Here is a 24,864-nt window from a genome sequence, read left to right as displayed (position 1 = left end):
GTACAAACTTATAATTTCAATTAATTATAGACGAATTTCGACTACCAGGGGACAACTAGTTAGTTATAAATAAATCTGAATTTCAATTCTCACCATTTTTAGCGGATTCGTTTGAATTAAAACTGTTTCGGTGAGCGCGCAGTCGGGTGGGTCGGGAACGTCGATTCCCTTCCTGACTAGGGTCTGCAGGATGTTCCAATGGTTGAGGCTATGGTAGTTCGGATCCGAGTACATGTTGGCCAGCGCCAGGCAGTACAGCTCCGCGTTGGCCAAACCGCCGCATATAGGTGGCTTCAAGTGTTCCAAGTCCTGAAACATCAAATCAAAAAACATTAACGCAAATTTTATTTTATTATTCGCATAGATCAGCCTTTCCCAAAGTGGGCGATAACGCCCAATTATGGGCGCTGCAAGCCTAAAGGGGGACAGTAAGAGACCCAGAAAAAAAATGGGGGTGGTGTGTAGAGGCTTGAGAGGCGATTTGTAATTTTATCTAGCATTCTTAGACACCGACTAGGCTCTGGCTATAGTGATTTTTAAGTACCTGAAAAAATAGGGGCGCTAAGAAATAATTTATTCTCAAAGTGGGCAGCAGACAAAATAAGTTTGGGAACCCCTGGTATAGATGGATGAACTTCGCACGCGGATCGCCCCGTTTTAAATGGTTACCAGAGCCAATAGACATAACAAAGTGAATATGTACGTCATCCACCGTGAAACATGAGATTGAAGTCTCAGTTGTATTGTTTAGCGGTTGTCCTTCCTTCAAACAGTGTTCCCTGTGACTGCTCTGTAAGAGGAATAGACAGGATAGTGGTACCACCAGTAAAACTACATCTGTGTCTAACTATAATAGTATAAAGGGTAAGTACGCACTAAATAATCATGTGATAAAATTGCAATTAAACGTTATTATATTTCGTAATTTCTCCACAGTATCATTGTTCTATCAGGTAAAAACAAAATTTCCGATTTCTCTTCAGCATGACAAACCTAAATATGCGAATAATAAACGAACGAAATCTTTATGCGGACCTTTGTGGATCAATGTCAGGTCGCGTCCTATATCCGTAGATACCTAACTCTTCAAGACACTTCTTGATCCAGTTTTTATTGGGATTTACAATACTGAGACAATTCCTTGTGTTGTATTATTGTAAATTGTGTCGTCAAGCGAACACTTACGGTCCATTTAAGTTTAAAATTGTGTTAGGTTATTACATTTTTGTCGGTTGCAATTTAATTATTTGAACCTCCTACAAGCCATCGGTCAACTTTTGTAGAAAAGCAAAGGACAGCGGACATGGGCACCTGGAGCATGATTGGATAAGGCTGAAGAGATCGTTAGTTGATTTTAAGGCTTGTAAAGTAGTGATTCAATTTGTTGGATGTCAGAATGGCGTGGCGTAGGTATTATAGGTGCCACCCTTAAAGCTATTGATCTAAACCTCAAAAACATAAAATCCAAACTGAAGCAAATCATTTATGCGTTCGGCTTTGAAGGGCGTGTCAACCGTTAATAAAAACGATTTGAGACTTCAGCCGCGATCGGTGACAGAATCGGTAATAGATCATACAGAACCGTAAAAAATAAGGATTCGACAACGCTTTTTTTTTTAAATACAAACAAAAACGTTATTATTCGACACACATTACTTGTATAAAACGTAACTCTGCATCAAAAGCGACCGAAGTTGAATCGAATTCCGATATTTTTAAACGACCGTTGCATTAACTACACTTACACAATCACATGCCTATATTTATAAATTGTCAGAGCTGTATTAATTAAGCAACAGAATGAAATTCGCTGTTAAACTTTAAATGCACGCCCATAACGCGTGGAATAATATTAGTACCATGTAATATTTCGATTACGTCAAACATCGACTTCACGAGATCGCCTACCGCCAGGTGAACCCACCTGACCATCTACACCAGTAAAAATGGGTATATTCGGGTCATAAGCTATAAAACAGTTAGTGCCTAATCGTATGCACTAACTCTATATGTCAGCAATCAACTAAATTAATAAACTCAAATTAATTGGGGAGACCTTAAGAGAAAAGGCGGATTTCTCAATGGCCCTTCAAATAGCGATTAAGCTTAACCGAAATAAAATCCAAAATTGAACCTAAATACACTTGAAGATTATATTAAACATCCAAAGAAAGTTAAGTTCATTCTGCGTATAAAAGGAACCGAAGCGTCTTCAACAACTTAATATAGGGGTAAAGTGGTTGGCCTCGTCGAAACGGGTGTAGTTCGCCAGACGGAATTCGTTTAAATGGCGTCATTCGCCACTGAACAACGCGCACCCCTAATATAATAACGACCTAATCTCACAATAGCATAAGTTTGAATTTAATAAAGCATCTGCTAAATAATTCGAATATCATTCAGTGAATTCGGTTAATAAAAACAAAACAAAAAATCTGCTTGCTTAGTGTCTTTCAGACAGCCTACCGGTGATACAGCGAAGGTAGGTACAATATACGGTACAATAAACACCAGATATATTAAAAATAAGCAACCTCGGAATTTCATTATAACTCTAACACATTCATATATACTTCTATACATAAAATTATAGGCCGAGGATATGAGATTCCAATGGTTGTATAATCGGAAGATAAACGATCGTTCGTAGCAAAACGTGCCTGACTAGTGGTACTCGCAGATCGAGTCTAAACAACCGGTTTTCACGCTACAAAATCAAGCATTACGACATTAAAAAAATTATCATCCCATTGACCGTGCGGTTTTAAATGACGTTAATAGTTTTAATGTAACATACGACCTCGCCAACTCTCACTTTCAGTCTGTACGACTAATATTTTTTTTCGATTAACGTAATCGGATATCGTGCATATAAACAGTTACATGAAAATGTGACTGACTGCATTCTCGATACAAAACTCTTGCATTTGATTTAGAAAGAAATAAACGAATGACCAATCGGTTTCGTCGATGTTTGAGACAATTCATTTGGAGCCGAAACGCTTTTCGTAAATTCAATTGATTTGATAGATTTTTTATTAACTTTCACGATCGAAAAAGGAAATTTTATGAGTTCGGACAAAACTCAATAATGTTGTACTTCAATATGAAGAGAACATCGCTCGATATCACGAGTTCAGAAATCAAATAATAAGAACATGAAATTTCACTTCTAAACTTAAAATTGTATTATAATGAAGGAAGTCAGATAGTTTATCCTTCATAAAGACCAACAGAACCACATAAATCTCATAGCTTTGCAAGCGTAACCGCAATGATATAATTGTTTTAGCGAAACTAACATAGATTGAACAATTAACACAAATCTAAGAAATATTCGAAGGTGCGATATTTTTAAATGTGAAGCAAATTGTACTTAAATTATTGTCCTTTGAAAACCACAACCAGCAGTAAGCAATCAATCCTATGTTCCAATGCTTCAAATAATTCCATACCTATTAAAATGTCATTATGAATTAATTCCAATTTTAACTCGATAGTCCAAAAATGTATTAAAAATCGATTTTGAATCAGTCATGAACGTTATAGTCAAAACTAGTATTTTAATCGATTTTACAGTCTGTCATTTTCATATTAATTTCAATAACTGTACGATTGTAGGTACCGTTAGTTGAAACGTTGAACTTTATGAAGAATATTCGCTGAAAGCGAATAGGTATATTCGATTCTCCGGTTCCGAATCGGCCTATAATTCAATTCCTTTATGGAGAAAAAAAGATGGGTTGAATATGGTAATTATATTGTACTAACAGGTGCACAGAATGACACATTAAAACACAAGATCGACATTTTAACCTGAGACAAACATATATTAAGTTGTTCCTCAAATAGCACGTTTAAAATAGAATTAGGCAGACAGAGCCGTTGTAAGAATAAATAAAGTCGCTATCTTCTATATATTAATACGTGAAGCAAAAACTTTGTATCCCTTTTTACGAAAATTGCGCGGACGGAGGAGTATGAAATTTTCCACACTTATAGAGAATATAGAGAAGAAGTGCACAATGCTAATGTTTTTTTTAAAATAATGCATTAAAGATACATTAAATCAATAAAGAAAACATTACACACACTACATACCATGTATTTGACGCACACACGCATACATACTGTTTATTGTCAAACTTTTGTTCTTGACGTCTGTTGTCAAATTGAGAATAGATTAAATATTGTTTGTCTTTGTTAATACTTTTTATAGTGTAGTCTTTTCGAAATTTGTGATTATAGAAGTATAAAATACAATCATAATTAATTATAGTCGAATTTCGACTACTGCGGGACCTCTAGTTAAATTAAACAGATAAAATGAATACACCTTGCGGTACACGAGTGTAATTAAGGCGAGCGGTCGGCATGACAAAACGACATGAGGAACATGAGAACACAAAGCGACATGTCGCGCGACGTCTGAGACCGGGGAGGGTCAAGGAGGAAAGCGCCGCGGCGCCGGCGGCGGCAACATTCTCTCAGATCCTTTATTTTTCCACCGGATACATGTTGACTTGCTTTGTGTACATTTCAATTGTAATTGGTTATAATAAAAGGAGTTTTCACAACGATTTTAATAAATTCAGTATAATAATATAGAGTATACGAATAAAATAATCTTTTGCGAGTTACGAGAACATTAAATGATACACACAAAAATTCCTTTGCACAGTTATAATTAAAATAAGTATTGACCTTTCGAATCAAATCGAAAACGATTTGAATCACTTTATTTTCGTGAAATCCAACTCGCTTTTAATATTATCTACTATTGAATGGGTGAATCACAGGATTCATTGATGCGAAACTATATATAAGATATTCATAGACATCCAAAATTCAAAGCATTAGAGCTGAACTTATGCATTTTAGTGTGTAAATTACAACAAACCTCCGGGGTTATTTTGAATTTCAAATTTATAATTCAAGTTATATATTTTAATAGCAACTATGTGATAGACACGCACGAATTAAATTGAGTTTCAATTTGATCTTCACAGAGGAATAATACGAATATCTTTGACCAATACGAAATAAATTCCAAATAAATTCTAAAACGTCGTGTTGCCTGAAAAATGTTTATGGCGAAAACGACATTTTAATGTAAACTTTTCATACACATAGGACACTTCGAATATTACTTTCAATTAAAAGATATACTTATTACATCTATTGATTTAGTAATATTGTGTAAATTTGGGTAATATACATATGGATAAATATATAGTTATAGATTGGAAAATAACGACCAATTAACCAGTTCGAATCGGTAGTAAAACATGACGATTTACAATTCCCCTCAAAAACCTATTTGGAACAAAGTTTTTTTTAGTTTTGATTTTAGCATCAAACCTGGACCTCTCAAAATAATATCCAAATTCAATAGCAAAAAATGATATTCAACGTGTTTAACTATTTCTTATTTGGTTTTTTACTCTACACAAGACGAATGCATGTGTTGGGTCGTTGACTTCCACATGTATTAATACCGCTAACTCAGGTTTGTTGTGTTCATCAATGCCAATCATAATCACGGCATAGTCATTAACAGCTGCTGAATTAAGTACCGCGAATTGAACCGTAAATAAAACTAGGAAAAGCTCCCCTATCACACGTTACAACATCAGCTGAGTCATCGGACTACGGATGCGAACAAAAGAGCACAGTTTCCCGAAGGCGGAAACGACGTCGACTATTTTTAACGACGCGACAAATTTAAAAACACAACTTTAAACGGAATGCCAATTGATTTTGAGCCTTATGTTGATGGCGAGGCGGATCGTCGAACTCGGAGTATTTAATTCAAACATGGCAAATTAATTTTGTTTTTGTGGGTGAATTGTGGCGCGTTCATTAGTGACTATTTTCATCGTGGAAAACTATCCATGATGAGATCGACAGGACAGAAACAACCGCAGTTTATGTTGTTCCGCCAGTGTTAGGACCACAATCCTGACTATTTCTACTAAGCGTTCCAATTCGTTATACAGGGTAGGTAGGTTATTCCGGTTTTTCAAATTGACAGTTGTAGTTACGTTTGTGTTATCTATGGACTCCGATAAGCGCTAAACAGTGTCTACAGTATAGCTCAGACACAATTTGCAAAAAAAAGTGCAATACAATTGCATCACCAATTATATCACAGAAATATGGACAATATGGAAAAATAAAAAATATGGACCTAATGCATAAACCAACACGCTTTATGTGCGCTTTTTTTTTGAACTAAAATGATAACATAAAGAGGATTGAGAAACAAAGCAAGTACAAATAGGAGTTCATCCAACTTGTACATTGCAAACTAATCCGCCAGACAGACATAACTGGCTTTTATAAAGCCTCCATTAATATCGTACTCGCAATGGGAATATATTAGCAAACAATAGTTAATTTTGATAAAAGGTAAATTGAATTATTGCCATGACCTATAGCGGTAACGACGCATAACGAATGGCAAGATGTCAGGAGACGACATTTGAATGATTATCATCAACTACAAATTTATTATTTTCCCAAAGTCGATGACATTCGATAAATCTGGAAGATATCTCTGATCAGGTTACTCTTACCATAACAATGAGGATAAGTAACGTAAGATGCGATGCTGGTGTAATATAACTGAATAGCCGATAATCGATACAGGATAGTCGATATCCCAAAACTGCGAATTCATGTTTCAAGATGGACCTTCACGTTGCGGTATGAGCAGGATGCGTTAGATATCAAATATCACGTAAGACGAACCAGCAGACGACTTTATATAAATAATTTTGAATAGCAACAAGGGATCGAAGTTGTAAGCAAATAGGTCCTTGAACTCTTTGGCAGCTCAACAACGTAAATGAATATCCGCACTAAATACTGATGTTGATAAACATTCTCGCTTCTGAGAACTCAACCAATCATCAACGCAACGACAAACGACGACAAACTTGGCTTGCATTAATCGAAATTCGCCTTTACATTAAAACAATAGACCTTTTTTTCCCCTACCTATTCTAGTAACCTCGAGACGTTATTCTAGATTCGCCGAATTGGTAGGTGAGCTCGCGGGGCTCAAATCTGATGACGTTGCTAACACTGACCCTAGCAAGAGCCGTGCTTCGCAGAATCTACCACCGGATCGGAAACGTGACCCACCCAGAAGATCCGGCGATAAACTCAGTGGGCTGTGTCTGTGGATTAATTTACTCGCCGAGCCCTTCGTCGCAAGCGACGGGTTCGACAAGAACGATGACCGGTGCCTAAAAGCACCGATAGTGGATCGGGAGGATCCGAGACGACGTGTTTTGGGCAATAGACCCTTAACTATACTGAGCATTGTAGTGATATTACTCAAAATATTACATCTTGGGCATGAGCTAATTAAATATCCGATTCAAAGCAAAATACAGATAATGTAAAATTTTATAGTTCTAACTGAATTTTCGCTTGCCAAGTGTTCATATCTGTGTCTCGTCAATATAAAACGTAGGAGTATAAAATTAAAATGGGTTTAGAAATAAGGAAGCAATAAGAGACTTTATTTTTATGACACACTGAGAACGAACTGCCTTAAATAACGTTAACGTTCACATGTGCAATCCAATTTTTGTACCAACACTCGATTTGCTGAAAAAAGCTAGAAATTATTTTTTAATAATGATCAATAGTTTTAAATGTGCGTGTCAGAGTTCTTATATTTTAATTATATCTATTTATATCCATTATATCCAGATACGTTATATATTCAATCACATTTCTTTACGGAGACTTCTAGCGTTAGTCAACTATCCGATCGCCGCTTTATCTGACCTATTCCGCTGTACCTTCAGATGTTAAGTCTTTTACTAAACTTTGACACGTGCTTGATAATTAGATTATGGCGCAGACTAGACGCAGAGATCACCTATGCTGGTAACGATCTATTTATACATTCCTTGCAGGTTGCTGCTAGCCGAATACACTCGATGATTGTTATCCCACTAATAAGTAATGTATGCACGTTTCCTATATTACTCTCACCAATAAGATATTATTCCATAACAAGGGTTATTGACATTTTATTTACATCCATAAACTTTTTAGCAATATAATAACATTTTAACTATACCTAGTCAGGTCATAAGTATTGTCACACAGTAAAAACTTTTCTTTTAGAATGCTGGCCACAAAAAAGTTTATTGAACCCGAATTTCGAATTGTTCATGAAAATAAAAATAGTATACATTTAGAATTTTACTCATTTTTAAATATGGAGCGGACGCTTAAAGAAGACCGTGTTTCAGTTATTGCGTTGCATCGTTGCGGTTACGCGCCAATTCAAATTTTTAACATACTGAAAAATTTGAATATAACCAAAAGATTCGTTTATCGTACCATCAAACGATACAATGAAGACTCTAGTGTAGATGACAGGTCAAGAAGTGGTCGCCCTCGGTCTGTTAGGACTCCAGCAGTGATAAAAGCTGTGAAGGCGCGAATTCAAAGAAATCACAAACGTAAGCAGAAACTGTTGGCCCTTCAGATGGGGTTAAGCAGAACCACTGTGAAAAGGGTGTTAAATGAAGACTTAGGGCTTCGGGCATATCGAAGAAAAACAGGAAATCGTTTGAATGCTCGTCTAATGGACCTGAGACTGAAGAGATGCCGCGCTTTGTTGAAGCGGTACGCGGGAAAAAAATATCGGGAAATTCTTTTTTCGGATGAAAAAATTTTTACCGTAGAAGAGAGCTACAACAAAAAAAATTATAAGGTGTACGCACACAGTAGTGAAGAAGCGAGCAACCGTATTCCGCGTGTCCAACGAGGTCATTTTCCATCCTCGCTCATGGTATGGTTGGGAGTTTCTTGTTGGGGATTAACAGAGGTACATTTTAGTGAGAAAGGTGTAAAAACGAATGCAGTTGTGTATCAAAATACAGTCCTGACGAACCTTGTGGTACCTGTTTCTCATACCATGTTCAATAACAGGCACTGGGTATTCCAACAAGATTCGGCGCCAGTTCATAGAGCGAAGAGCACACAAGACTGGCTGGCGGCGCGTGAAATCAACTTCATCCGGCACGAAGACTGGCCCTCCTCCAGTCCAGATTTGAATCCGTTAGATTACAAGATATGGCAACACTTGGAGGAAAAGGCGTGCTCAAAGCCTCATCCCAATTTGGAGTCACTCAAGACATCCTTGATTAAGGCAGCCGCCGATATTGACATGGACCTCGTTCGTGCTGCGATAGACGACTGGCCACGCAGATTGAAGGCCTGTATTCAAAATCACGGAGGTAATTTTGAATAAACTTTAGTGTCATAAGAATCTATGTTTTATTAAGTTCATTTTGGTATATGAATGGTTACATAATGAATAAACTTGTTTCAATTATTTTACATTAAACATGTGACAGAATTTATGACCTGACTATGTATTATGAAAAATGTGATATTTTTTATATTTTAGTATTTGAAAATCTAAAATTTTAGTACAAGTGATAAATAAAATACAATTCATAGAATAAAAAAACGAATGTAGTAAAAGAAATACCAAAGAAAGAAAGTTAGTCCGTGTGGCACGTTGCAATGGATATACTACTAAAGATATAATCCAAGGAGGGTTAACGTCAAACAGGCGGCCAGTCGTAAAACTCATGACAAATTCCTATGAAGCATGATCAGAGAGTATGCTGCGCCGACTCCAAATTATGTGGGATAAGGACATGAAGAAGAAAATTTTTTTAAACGCATTTTTACTGGCTTTGTATTCAGCTATGTATTCCTTAACGTAGTTTTCATCAAGTTTAAGATGTTGAATTAACTCGAAAAAAAATTGCTCACTTACCAAGACAATTAATTAAAATAAAATAAGAAAAATTTTAATAAAGAAAAAATACTTTGTCTTGTTACAACAAGGGGTATTAAAGTATCTTTTTTTTCTCATGTAAATTGAATACCTACATATCGTTTGTTTTTTTGCTTTCGTTTACGCTTAGTGACAGCCATGACATTTCACACCCTGACCGCATTTAAACGTTATTTACTTATTAGCACACCCGCGAACACGTAATGAGTCGGCACTCCCAAAAGCACGGTTCTTCGGCACTGAACGTAGCCTCGCGTGACTTCAGCTGTACCGACTCCGGGCAGCCGTGGTACGGATCAATATTCGACTGAACATGGGAGACTCAAGGGCGATACCAAAATTAAAGACAAAACGGGTAATGAAATCCACATTCGACGTCCTATAATCTAAATATTAATACGTAAAGCAAAAACTATGTACCCTTTTTTACGAATATTACGCGGACGAAAGAGTATGAAATTTCCCACATTTATAGAGAATATAGAGAAGGAGTGCAGAATACTAATATTTTTTATAATTATGCATAAAAAATACATTAAATCAATAAAAAAAACATTACACACGCACGCATACTATTTGTTTATTGTCAAACTTTTCTTATTGCTTATAGTCTGTGGTCAAATTGAGAATATATTAAATATTGTTTATCTTTATTACTTTATTAATATTTGTCTAAAATGTAGGCGATATCGGTGATTAGAGCGGTATAATAGTATAATATGACTGAAGGATTACTGGTGTAGTACTTCTATCATCTCAAAACTGTATACTGCGTTAGGTATAAATAAATGTCAAATTAACTCGTACATATTTTCAATGTAAGACAAGCTTATAATAAACAATATAATTTTTAATCTTTACTTTCTCCATTGCAAGTGATTATTTCTTTTTTTTAGTCGGTAGATGCGCCACACACGCCCACGGATGACCTGGTGTTAGATGGTTTCCGCAGCTATATCACTGCAATATGAATTCCGTAACCTATCTTACGAGTTACGACACAAGGCTGAAGCCACATTTGTATTTTATAACGGCTTTTACGCCCTTAAAACAGGAATGAGCAGTTGCTTCGTCATACGAAAACGCAAGATTGTAGTACCTACCCTCAATCACCTCGAATCATTGCATCATCGTTGCAAGTACACCAAATTTCGTACCATTTTGCCAGGGGAGCTTTCAATTACGAACGTTTCCAACACAATAATCCGGCACACAATAAAGATGTTGTTAAAAAGGATGCTATACACAATTGACAGTAAACGATACTATGAACTACGTAGATAGATGTAACTTTCGAAAAAACTGAAAGCACATTAGTATTGAGTTATAAAGGACCTCTTTATTCACGGTATTCTAATGTACACCATACAATTTCCTTATTATTCGGGAGCTTTGGAGTCACTGGCGATCTCATTGTATTAATCTTCGTTATGAGTTACCAATTTAAAAATAAACGATTCTTTAATGGTAAATAGAAACTGATCTAAGAATCGATCCAAAAAGTAATTCAGGTCAACAATCCATTAGAGTCGGAAGAACGTTTATCAGTTATGACGAATGAAATAATATTCAAAGATTTTACAATATACAAGGTGTGGTCCGCGGTTATCCTCGCAATTAATTATTAAAAATAACGAAATAATGGATACGTGTTGCTTATAAAAAGTATTATTATGTACTTAAAATGAGGCATGAACATGACTCAAAAATCTTAAATATGTTCCACCCTTTAGGAGGAGGAGGTGAAATAAAAGAGTATATCTTCCTGAAATCTCCAGGCTCTTTGCCTGTCAGTCAGGATAGAGTTGTTGACTGTCACCAATTTGAACATTTCTAGAAAATCATTGTTAACAAACTATCAATCTTACGAACTAAATGTTCAGGAACATACAAAGTCGTAGTTACAAATAATTTTTTTAAGAGGATTGTCTAAAGTCGTAGCCACGACTGTGTATCAGCGACACGATTAAACTTGTTTTTAATAATAGCCTAATACCTACTTAGGCAAATTAAAAAAGAGCTAACAAGATCTAAGACGGCATTACGTCGCAACATACAAATGAGACGGTTACGAAAACCTTAATCCGTATCAAATTAATTTAAAAATCTTTCCAGTATTGCCGTTTTCCGTTATATTTGGCATGTTTTTATTTTACATTTTCAATCTCCTTTGACTGTACAAATTCGGTAAATAAATAACCTTTTCGATTTTAAACGACGTCCCTAAATTTCATCGTTACTGCTGATTTATAAATTCACTAATCTTTACATGTTTTGAAAATTATTTCACACTTTAATTTGAAGCCCAGCTCTTAAGGTGAGTTTCAAAGTGATTCAAAACAAAGTACCTACTAAAAATTGTCAGTTTCATTCGCTCATATGCACACACATGGTCAAGTGAATTATATTTATCAGTGCTCACGGTGTGCAGTATATTAACACGATTACTTTTTATACATCTTTTTAACACAAAAATAATGTAAAAATAAATAAGGAACAAAATGAATATCTCGTAATATCAATACGTACAAAATAATGTATTCCTCACCTCGTGATCTCTGTAGAACGGCTCCTGTAGATTTTCCGGAACCCTGTTATTGAAGGCCTTCGATAACAACCATTTTATTGAAGCCCGCTGTTTCGACTGCAACAAAAATGAGAAAAATATCACTTATCATTCTGAAATACAGAGTATTTGTACTATTATAATATATAAATCTACAGTGATTTTAAGGATGTTCCGTTATAACTACTGAACCATGCATCCGACTGACTTGAGACTTGGTATCTACGTAGAAAATACATGTACTTAATGGATAGGCTAATATTTATATGAGTGTTGAACTCCCTAATAATAATGACAATAAATAATAATGTAAATTTTAAATGCCCAGCGAAGCGGACGAGTACGGCTAGTCACATATAAAATTTTATGATAAATGCGGAAATTATGTGACATTTGGTGTAATGGTCGCTCGGACTACTGTACTGTGGACCCTGAAGGTAGAGGAGTTCGTTGCTTATTAACAGTAGCGAGCCTAACACAGAGCAGCAGATATAGGGGTCGTGGTAACCATATACGTCAAACTCGTGAAAGAGTCAACTAGTCTAACGCATAACATCCCGGCTGAGTTTCTCGCCGGATCTTCTTAGCGGGTCACAATTACAATCCGGTACTAGATGTATTCGCGATGCAGCTGCGTTTGAGCTATTAAGTCTCCGACGGAGGCGCTCGGGCAGCTGTTAATAAATCACACCCCACGTGCCCTGTCAGATTCTCCTCAACGTCTAGGTAAAAATCCAGATACTACCTTCGGACCTAAAATTTAAAAAGCTTGGAGTCATTGAGCCCGCCCCCTTTATGTAAATATATTACGAAATAACGATACAAAGATAATTAATTAAAGATCATTACTGTAATAATAGAACACCCATTTAACCTGTTAATGTCCATTAGAATTCGACCGTGTTATGCAGAAAAGAACCAAGCATAGTTTTATTATTTTCGAGTAAACAACAGTAAATTTAGGAAGTAAAGTACGTTTAGGAACTAAAAAACTGCACAACTGGTTTGGCAGTAGAATGAATGTTACGACTTCAAATAAATAGTAAAATATATTTATAATATTCGCGCATCGCCCTGTCTTTAATGGACTCTGAGGGACTAATCTGAATCACGTTATGCCCATTTTCGCGTAACGTCTAACTTGAATTTATGAAATTGTTGATTGGATATGTTCTGCATAACAGGGTCGAATTATTGTCTGTAGCACCGTCGTCCAATACATTATGGCAACGTCCGCTTATTGTCAACACATTGATCAGTAGCTGGAACAGATACGAAGCCTTGTCCTAATTTGCCCATAACACAATTGACGTCAGTCAAATACATTCTAATTAAGTTCAATTTTACGACATATAAAATGAGATTTATATTGATAAACTGATTATAGATAGTGTTATACCTTTTTTAAATATGAATTCGAAGTTTCAATAGCAAGACAGAACACAAAATGCTCTTATAACTAATTATTATAAATAATTTAGTCTCCCAAAATTTAGTTTCAATATTTATTTTTTCACGTTCGTGCATTGTTTATCCTATCGAATTGATTCTCTGTACAATTGTTGAAATTTCGGAAAAGTTTTTGTGGAATCGCTACCAACTAGATTTTTACATACATTCTGCGAAACTTATAGCGTGTGTAAATCAGAAAAAATCTTGTATAAATCAACCAACTTGTAGGGTTCCGTTGTCAAATGGCAAGAAGCGGAACCCGTGTAAGTCGTCCTCTCTGGCGGAGTATCTAATGCATTCTATTATAGAACCTCATGGCAATGCATAGTTTTGTGAGCTCACATAGATGGGCAGTACGTACGAACGGTGCTACCTATTAATGCCGCTACCCAATTTGTAAGGACTCGCATTTTATGGGAGATTGATTACAGCATCTAGGTTGTTGTATCTACAGGTACCAGTATAAGCCGGGTGATTTATGAGCTCGCGTATCTAAACTAATTTAAAAAAAAAGTTGTTCCACAACTTTCAGAAAACCCTACTACAATAATACCGTTCATATTGGAGAAGCTAATCTATATATATAAAAATGAATTGTTGTTCGTTAGTCTCGCTAAAACTCGAGAACGGCTGGACCGATTTGACTAATTTTGGTCTTCAATTATTTGTGAATGTCCAGAGAAGGTTTAAAAGGTAGATAAATATGAAAACACTCTGAATTCGTCGGACGGATTCCTTTTGTTTGTTTTAAGTTTATTTTATACAAAAGTTTAGGTCTTTTATTTATAGATTGAGGCACTACGAAGTCTGCCGGGTCAGCTAGTTATAAAATAAATAAGAATCAATGTCAATACCGAAATTTCGAATAAACGAAAGCATTCAATTACGATGATAAAGCAAAACCAGTTGCGGTGTATAGGATTACCGTAACAGAAAACGCATCGCACGCGTGTTTGTTCATAATACATACACACATACGCACACGCAATTGAATCACTTTTAATCAAATTATCATACTACACACATACATGCATAGCGAAGATGAGAAGAAATCTGTTTTTTACAGACTACTATTACATTGTTTTGCCTTTAAACATACATTTTTAAGTTGAGATTGAAGCTTTCATTGTTATTCATTTCATTATTTTGTGATTGGAAAATCTTACAATGAAAAACAGATGTCGAGATATGATGCAATAGAAACTATATATCGTTACATAGTGGAAATAATATACGTCATTATCCTGCCCTTCTCCCAGTCACTTGGGGTCGGCGCAACATGTTTTCTCCTTCCATACTCCTCTATCATATACCATTTCTTCGCTCACTCCTCTCCTACCCACATCGTCTTTCACGCAATTTTAATACGTAGTAATAAAAAATGATAATAAATACGATATCGTTACTAAATGTTATTTATTGTACATATCCAGGTGTGAAAGACTATTTGGTTTAAGCGACAATTTGAAAATTTAAAATTTAAAAAAAAATATGATATTTTTTATTTATTAAAAAACTTCTTCAGCTATTTGAATGGGGAAAACGTAATTGAAGTTCAATTAAAAACATCGAATTGTTGATACTGATACTAAATAGCACGGACCTTTAATTACAAAGATTAATGTGGCGTATTAAGCAAAATCTCGCTTAAAGCAAATAGCCTTTTTTACTCCGATGTAATAAGCGTACACTTTAATATCTAAAAATATATACACGTACTCTCTCGTATTCTATTTTCTTTTTATATTATATTAGATTCTATTTATATCCTATTTTGGTGTATTCTTGAAGTTAAACTAAGTTTGGCCAGTTTTTATTTGGGACCTACTCTAAAATGTGCGAGCGATATACATATATGTACGTATAGAGATATCCGCCAAATACGAAAATTGTGCGGACGGAGGAGTATGAAATTTTCTACACTTATAGAGAATATAGAGAAGAAGTGCACAATGCTAATGTTTTTTTAAAATAATGTATAAAAGATACATTAAATCAATAAAGAAAACATTACACACACTACATACCACGTATTTGACGCACACACGCATGCCTATTAATTATTGTCAAACTTTTGTTCTTGACTTCTGTTGTTAAATTGAGAATAGATTAAATGAGTCGTCTATTATCAAAGGTGGCAATCTGTGCATTTGAACAAAAAAAAATTATTGATATTTCAATACAGATTGATTTGAATATAATCGTCTCCTTCAAAGAATACGGTTCAAAACCTGCATTAAATAAAGGTTAATACTTAACCTGTTATTTATCTAAGATGTCGTTTAGAAGAGTTTTGTGACTGCCAATGAAATACAAAGTCAATAATTCGTTTTTCTGATTTACCAATAATTATCCAAAAGTCACATTGCCGGCTTTGATAATAGTCGACTCAAATATTGTTTGTCTTTGTTAATATTTTTTATAGTGTAGCCTTGGCGAAATTTGTGATTATAAAAGTATAAAATACAATCATAATAGTGTACAAACTTACAATTCCAATTAATTATAGTCGAATTTCGACTACTCCGGGACCTCTAGTTTAAATTATAATATAAACAAGCTATAAACTACTGTAGACAATAACCAGTATAACGAAATTCATCAATATTATGTTAATTATCATACATAATTAAATTATTTATGGTAATTTCGTCGTTAAGTTGAATTTGTCTAGACTTTTCTCTGCAAAATCAAATAAAAATAAAATATACAAACATGAGTCTTCATTTTACGTGTATATTTAACAATACTTGAAAGCTGAACATCGTTTAAATGTTTACTTACATACCTTTATCGTTTTTTATTTACTTTTTATCATTATTTCCATCAAAGATTTAGAAAAAGGAGCGGTTGCTGCCTATGGACATCAACACAACCAGCCGAAAACCTTCTATTGACAGCCTTTACTTTCTAAAAAAACATGTTTTCCCCTGTCTACAAGGCTGACCCCAACGCCATCAATATAGACCGACTAAGGCATTAGGATCATTAAGATAAATGCGAGCAGACGCATGCCGGTGCCAAATTAAAAATAGATTAACGAGACACTCAGATAGGAAACTCCTTGAACAACCGAGAGCGTCGTTTAAAAAAAAACAACTTTGTATTGTAATAAACTAAACGCTACAGATTACTATACAAGGTTAATGAAAAACAATAAACAAAAACGTTTTTTTTTTCTTTCAGAATTACATTTGGGTGATTTTCTATTATTAATGGCGATTATTAAGATTTTCTAGTAATAAATTTACTAATAACGAACTGTAGATGATTTTAATGTAAAGTTCTTTATTAATACACATATTATAAATAATATACATAATATATTTGATATTTAATTATATCGGTAAATATATGGACGTTGTTGGTTTTTTTTTTTAACATTTAGATATGGAATTTTTTCAATTGATTGCATCGAACACGCTAGTTCGTGCCATTTGCTATCTTAAATATAAATAACATTCTGAAACTTGAAAATTATTTTCAAACTTCGTACCAACCTGTAGCGGTTCCATTCGGAAAAATCTTTCACCAATAAATTCAGCTACAACAGTCACCAGTGATAATAAAAAGAGTACTTTATTAATAATATTTGTCGTAGTCTTTCCACAACAATCAAGTTCGTTTCTTCGTCTATACTAATATTATAAAGAGGAAAGATTTGTTTGTTTGTTTGTACTGAATAGGCTCCGAACCTACTGAACCGATTTGAAAAATTATTTCACGTTTGAAAGCTACACTATTCCCGAGTGACATAGGCTATCTTTTTGGAAAAAAATTAGAGATCTTTACTAAAACTTCAATAATGTAATCCAAGGTGTAAAAAAATTACTTAAAATATTCTTTACATCGCCTGCCCTGCGAAAACTGTTGATGATAGAATAAAATGATGTACTACAACTTTGTAGAGCACATTATTATTTACAAAAAGTGTCGCGATAGCATAATAATATGTCTAACTATTGTAGTTATGTCGCAATAAGTGTTCTTTTATTTATAAATATAAAACAACGTCAAATATCATTGAAATTTTTGTTAAAGACCCGAGCGGAGTCGGAGCGTGCCGCTAGTAATATATAATCGGACACTGCGGATTTGCGACTACCTCGACTGATTCGTTTGTAATGTAATCTACATCCACAATTTTCACATTTTGCCATAATGACTAATAATACCCTTCATTTTATAACAATTTCCATTTAATTATTTACATTAGACTCCCGAATATTAGTAGTTAAAAAACGATCTTTACAATTTTGTTCCAGTTACAGGGATTTATTATGTGCTTTAAATATTTTTTTCACAACTTCAATTTGTTAGTATTACTTACGTTAAGTACTACTACCAAGACTTAAGTACCACCACTTCTCTCGAATCGTGCATGATTAGTTTAAGTAGATGATGGTCTATGCCGGCTTTGGGGTCATAATAAAACGTTTTCATTCCTCTACTCGGGTGATAGAAAGATGCAACGATTTTTCCTCGTGTGAAAAAATCTTCATGTAATATAAGTAATTTTTAGACGCAATCCTACGATTGAAGTCTCTGTAGAAAATTATACTAAGCCATCTCTAAATAAACCAGCGCATACGAACACGATACTACAATTAAAATTAATTAAGAAGAAAACAAATTAAGAATACTTAATTGGACTCAAGACGGCTACTGCACGTCTCAACGAGACAATAAAACACCTACATTCGGAAAAATGGACGGCGTTACGACGAGGAATATTTGAAATCGAATAAATAAAGTATTTTAGGCTTATTTAAGTTCCAAGTATATTCTTTAAATAGATTTTATCAAGATAAAGCACAATTATTTAAAATGCTTGAATATTGTGGTTTCAGATTCGATGAACAAGAAATATTCGCGGTGACCGCAACTTGCCAGGTGCGTGTTTAAATCGAATGATGGAAGACATTTGTGAATGCAGAAACAAAAATTTTATGACTAATTTTTGGTACACGGAAACTTGATTAGGATTTTTCCGTGTTGGAGCATCAATGTTCAGTATAGCTTATTGTAAAGTAGCACAAAAATAAAACGTGTGTCTTAAGTTAATACCCACATTTCGTCAGCAATAGACCCAACTATTAGGTACTTTCATGTACCACGTTATAACATATAGCAAGTGGAGCGGGTAGGCCACTCTCTACACTCGATTCGTACTAGTTAATTGCCGAGCAATTAGTGGAGTCGCCACCGCATTTCACTCTCTCTCATGACTCCCCGGTGTCAACTTATTAATACAACAGGTTTAGACAACGATATTGTTTTAATAAATTCATCAGCTATTTCATAAAGAAATTTCATCAAAGTATTTCTATTAAAACATTTCTTTGACTCCGTAACGTCTAAAAAGTTTCGTATTTTTTGGAAATTAATTGGCTAAGAGGGTGCATTGACCATTAGAACAAAGAGTGCGGTGTACTATTTATCCTGTTCACTATCCGAGTTAGCATACAAAGTTGCTGAACTATCCGATTTTAATATGATTCAAACACGCAATGTGATTTTACAAGATTGTAGGGATTTAGCGCTTCCTTTTATCGTTATAAATTTTTAGTTTATAGGGTTGATTTCACGAAGAAACGGTTAATAAGGAGAGCTTGAGAATTTGGAGCACTGAAACTGGAAAGGTGCGTTAGCACCTGCAGCCTACGCGAACTTGTGAGGTCACGCGCCTACGCATCCACCTCCGCAGACTTGCTTCAGCCAATTCTTAGCTGCACATTGGCTAACAATAACGACCGTCCTTTTCAATATGCTCAATTTCGAGCAAGACAGCAATAAAATCTATATTTTGACATTTATGACTTAAATGTACAAATAAATTGATCAACGAGCTTCAGAATAAGATTGCAGATAGCGCTCGATTAATTTAGGAAGCTATAAAAAATTAAACCACACGAATAGTTGATGAACACGCAGCATGGTGGGTATGTGGATAAATATTGAGGCAGATGTTCAAGTTTTTGCTAGTGTCGAGCCAGCATAATTATTATCATCTATAACCTGTCACTATTCGGCCTAGTGCTAGCGGATGTTATCCCCATATTCGTTGTAATGGTTAATCAGAGCCTCAAAGAACAGGAAGAGGAAACTGACATTGAAATGGCACGATTATATGCCAGTTATAACGAAGTGAGGTCAAAGGTATTTAATGTTCGATCTTCAGTTAAAATCGTACAATGGCAAACGCACAAAAGTATATGAAACAAGTTCGACCAGACATGATTCACGATTCTCCAAATTTGGTACAAAGAAAACAACGAAATGAATTAATTTGCAACGCGATACATATTCGTCGGTGCTATATTGTATAAACACACAATAGAGAGAACCTTCGAGAATAAAAAAATAATCTAGTAAGGCATACTATAATCAGACAGACATAAACCTTATTTGGTGAATAGGAAACAAATAACGTATAAGGAATCGCAGTACGCATGATCTGTTTGAAAAGGACTTACCTGTTGGAGGATGCTACATACAATTGATACGTGACTGGCATGATTACAAGTCCGTTTAATGTTATGAATGTTTTTGAACTTATAAGAATTTCATTTATGTTTAAACTCTACAGAAAATGTTTTATATAATATTATAAAGAGAAAAGATTTGTTTGTTTGTTTCGAATAGGCTCCGAAACTACTGGACCGATTTGAAAAATTCTTTTTCCATTAGAAGCCGACATTGTCCCTGATGAACATAGGCTACTTTTTTAATTTTTTTTTGGTTTCATGTGTGTTTTAATGTTTCCGAAGCGAAGCGAGGACGGGTCGCTAGTATTTCATATTTATATGATCGTTGAACCAAAAGTAATCATCAATATCGAAGCGGATCGCAATGGTAAGCTTTCGCGGCTGGTGGAACTAATGGAACATATAATTAGCTTGCGGTACAGGAAACGAGAAATGACTGGCCTTCCACTGACTCATTACGAGATTAAACATCTACTCTATCAATGATTACTAAGACAAATTCCACTAAAGTCTAACGATATTGACAAAAAAACATTTTGGATTCTTCGAATTATTGTTGAAATTATCAATTATATTTTTATATTTTTATATTTTTCAACATTGCGACAATATTTCTTTACTATCTGACTTAAGGCATATTAGCCAACCTGGTAGTGTTTGTTAACCTTAGCCCGTAGAAACTATTCTATTTAACTTTTTGGACTTGTGTGTCACTAGCGAGTAAGGGGTCAATGTAGTAATACTGGTACAATGTAATAATTTTTCACTGGTTTTTTTTTTTTTTATTGCCTTTGTAGGCAGACGAGCATACGGCCCACCTGATGGTAAGTGGTCACCGTCGCTCATGGACGTCAGCAATGCCAGGGGCAGAGCCAAGCCGCTGCCTACCATAAAGTACTCTCCGCAAGCCTCGTTTGAAGAAGGACATGTCATAGCGCTCGGAAAACACCGTGGAGGTGGTAGGACCTCTTGGGAGTCCGCACGGGTAGGTACCACCACCCCGCCTATTTCCGCCGTGAAGCAGTAATGCGTTTCGGTTCGAAGGGTGGGGTAGCCGTTGTAACTATACTGAGATCTTAGAACTTATTATAAACGCAAAATAATAATACACCAGACCGAATATCATTCCGTAATCATAAAGTTCTATAAATAACTTAAACCCACACCGCTTCGAGTTAACCTTTGTTTATCTCCAACCAACACTAGTTAAATTGCCTGTTTCTATCAAATCTGAACGAATTAAGATACTGCCAATTATGATGTTGATAAAAAAAAAAAGAATGTATTTGAAAAGTCTTTAATCAAGGTTATAATCACGGCGGCCATGGATACAATTCGATAACGCAGATGACTTTGTTTGTTTGGAATTCGTGTGATGAGCGGCACGCAACGATTATCTATGAAAATTGTTATGGCCTCAAAAACCTACGCGGGTACGATCGAGGCATTGTCAAGGCCCGTTGACATTAACTAACGTAGGAAGCGACAGGAAATCGCGTTTGTGGTCATTAATGTAACACAATACATTTGTAATGACAGAGAAAAACACGACGACCGGCAACCGACCGGCTTCGTCCGAGATAAGGAGTGCGAAATAGTCACAAAAGATAACTTATCGCTTCCAGTACGTTCTCGTTCTTATTCTTGGGTGTTTTTTGCATTCGGTTGGATTACGTGAGATCTAACAGCTCACCAATATCGCACGACCAAAACAGCCTAAGCTACGTTCGAAACGCCCGGTGTATTAAGATGTAGGTACGAAGCAATTGCTTTTCCAACGGTTACTCACAAACTGTTTCCTTAATGAAGGAGATATTTAATCGTTTATTAAGAATTAAACCCAGAACATTTATAGATTAACGTACGGGGTAATTGTAAGCCTGCTCGGGTAGGTATTACTGTTTGTACTGCGAAGTATTCATTCATTCCAGTTTTAATGGTGGCACAACTGTTGTAAAAGACGATTAAGTATTTGACCTTAACGTTAGTAGGACCATTCATGTTGTTTTTTATTTATTATTGCTTAGATGGTTTTTTTTTTATTGCCCTTGTAGGCAGACGAGCATACGGCCCACCTGATGGTGAGTGGTTACCGTCGCCCATGGACTTCAGCAATGCCAGGGGCAGAGCCAAGCCGCTGCCTACCGTTTACCGCTTAGATGGTTGGACGAACTCACAGCCCACCTGGTGTTTAGTGGTTACTGGAGCCCATAGACATCTACAACGTAAATGCGCCACCCACCTTGAGATTTGAGTTCTAAGGTCTCAGTATAGTTACAACGGCTGCCCCACCCTTAAAACCGAAACGCATTACTGCTTCACGGCAGAAATAGGCAGAGTGGTGGTACCTACCCGTGCGGACTCAGAAGAGGTCCTACTACTAGTAATTACGCAAATTATAATTTTGCGAGTTCGATTTTTACTACACGATGTCATTCCTTCACCGTGGAAGACAATCGTGAACATTTGTTAAGTACATATTTCGTTAGAAAAATTGGTATCCGCCTGCGGGATTCGAACACCGTTGCATCGCTAGATACGAATGCACCGGACGTCTTATCCTTTAGGCCACGACGACTTCAAACTGTATTCACTTAACATTACAAGGACCCTAGGCGCGTTCATCTATCACTGACGGAAGCTGAATTTAAATACGTTTATTTCGTTTCTTATATTACGCCAGTTGTTAAGCTGAAGCTGTGATTGACGAAAGTGAGATGAGGCAGTTTTTAAGGGAGCGACCGAACATCAAATGTGTTTAAACATTTCGTAACCGCTATTACGGGCATTAGACAGCCAACGAACGATCGATATCGACGGAGCCACATTCGTTTATTTGACGGACATTACATAGTCGATTACGTCATTGTATACATACTCTAAAAGTATACGGCAATAAGTTATTAGGTGAAATCTTCTGAAAGTTTGTGAACAGGAAACATTAACGTCAACAAATCAAAGGTAAATGACATACGCTGACTGACGGATTTAATACATACTAGAGGTCCCGCAGTAGTCGAAATTCGACTATAATTAATTGGAATTGTATAATAAGTTTGTACACTATTATGATTGTATTTTATACTTCTTTAACACAAATTTCGCCAAGACTACAAACAATATATAATCTATTCTCAATTTGACAACAGACGCCAAAAACAAAAGTTTGACAATAAATAGTATGCATGCGTGTGTGCGTCAAATACATGGTATGTAGTGTGTGTAAGTTTTTCTTTATTGATTTAAAGTATCTTTTATGTATTACTTTAAAAAAATATTAGCATTGTGCACTTCTTCTCTATATTTTCTATAAGTGTGGAAAATTTCATACTCCTCCGTCCGCGCAATTTTCGTAAAAATGGATACAAAGTTTTTCCTTCACGTATTAATATATAGATTGTTTTTTATTAGCGTAAATGGAATAGTATGTAGTATAGAGAGCTTCCAATATACCTGTATAATTTATGTATTTGTCGGGTTTGATTATGTAATAGACGATGTTTTCCTTCTATATAAGTCCTTCATTGATTTACGTTAGGTGTACATACAATAATAATACATCTATATAGATATTATGCATCATTTCCACGGTGAGCGTTGCTTCTTTGACAAACTTTTGACTATGTAATGACATTGTTAATAACACAGATTAGTGTTCGTCTGCTGTACTATATGATTTTTTTAATGGTATTAAGAGGCAGAAAAAATTCAATACCATTAAAAACGGCTTATACACACCTTAATATATGCTATCGGTCATCGGATAAGCAAACCAAACACACTAACTTAACTCAATGATAAGTCAACAAAATGAATGTCAAATGGTGTACAATACATAAATATAGTTAAATAGGCGTAAATAATTCCTTTAAACGTGTTTTCGTGAAATTAAAATACAATTCAAGGCTAAACAGTTGAATTATTAGTGTAAGTTATTTAATATTATATAAAAAATTACGTCTGTTGGTTTGTTCTTCTTTAATGTAGGGGACCAGAAATTTCAAAGGAAATATTTAAGACTAGTTAGTTTGCACTGTGTCCACCATGAGTCGAGATGAACTGAAGGCCAATTGACCACTTCGACCCGCAACGCAAAGCTGCCGTCGCCCGTAATATGTCTTATCCGATTCCACAGATGCACTCTCTGTGCTTTTAAGTTCTTCAAGGACCAATCACTGTCGTCGATTACGACGAAGATTTCAACGAGCAACTAACTTAGCGAACTAATTTTTTTTTGGTGCAGGGGGCCGAACCCCCTACTAGGTGATCGCGCCTAGGGGCACATGAATATGAGGGACTAGACGGTCTGCAGGTTTTGAGAGCAGACCTCAGGCCCAAGGGTATTTTTAAGGTCCTACCGCACCAAATGACTCCATTTGCACTTTCTCACCCGACATCAGTTCTCCGGTCGGGGTCAGAAGCCGATCAGAGCATGGGTGTTCTCGCGGTCAACACTACAACGCGTTGCAGGTACCGGCTGAAACACCCACAGCCAATGAGCACTTGCGTCAACCGGA

General features: G+C 35.5%; 1 protein-coding gene across 15 annotated transcripts in view; it reads right to left on the bottom strand.

Annotated features, from left to right (window-relative positions):
* Positions 1–24,864, bottom strand: part of LOC101737740 (patronin) — a 70,890-nt gene that overhangs the window by 33,253 nt on the left and 12,773 nt on the right. For all 15 annotated transcript variants that reach the window (XM_062668373.1, XM_062668379.1, XM_012694529.4 and 12 more), the window contains exons 2-3: positions 12,390–12,485; positions 94–309 (exon numbers count right to left, since the gene is read on the bottom strand). In XM_062668373.1, the coding sequence (XP_062524357.1) occupies positions 94–309; positions 12,390–12,485 (312 nt within the window). The remainder of the gene's footprint in view (positions 1–93; positions 310–12,389; positions 12,486–24,864) is intronic.

This window comes from Bombyx mori, chromosome 4 (genome assembly GCF_030269925.1).
Source record: "Bombyx mori chromosome 4, ASM3026992v2".
NCBI lineage: Eukaryota > Metazoa > Arthropoda > Insecta > Lepidoptera > Bombycidae > Bombyx > Bombyx mori.
Note: the sequence above shows the minus strand (reverse complement) of the source record. Positions and strands in the feature narration are given on the sequence as shown.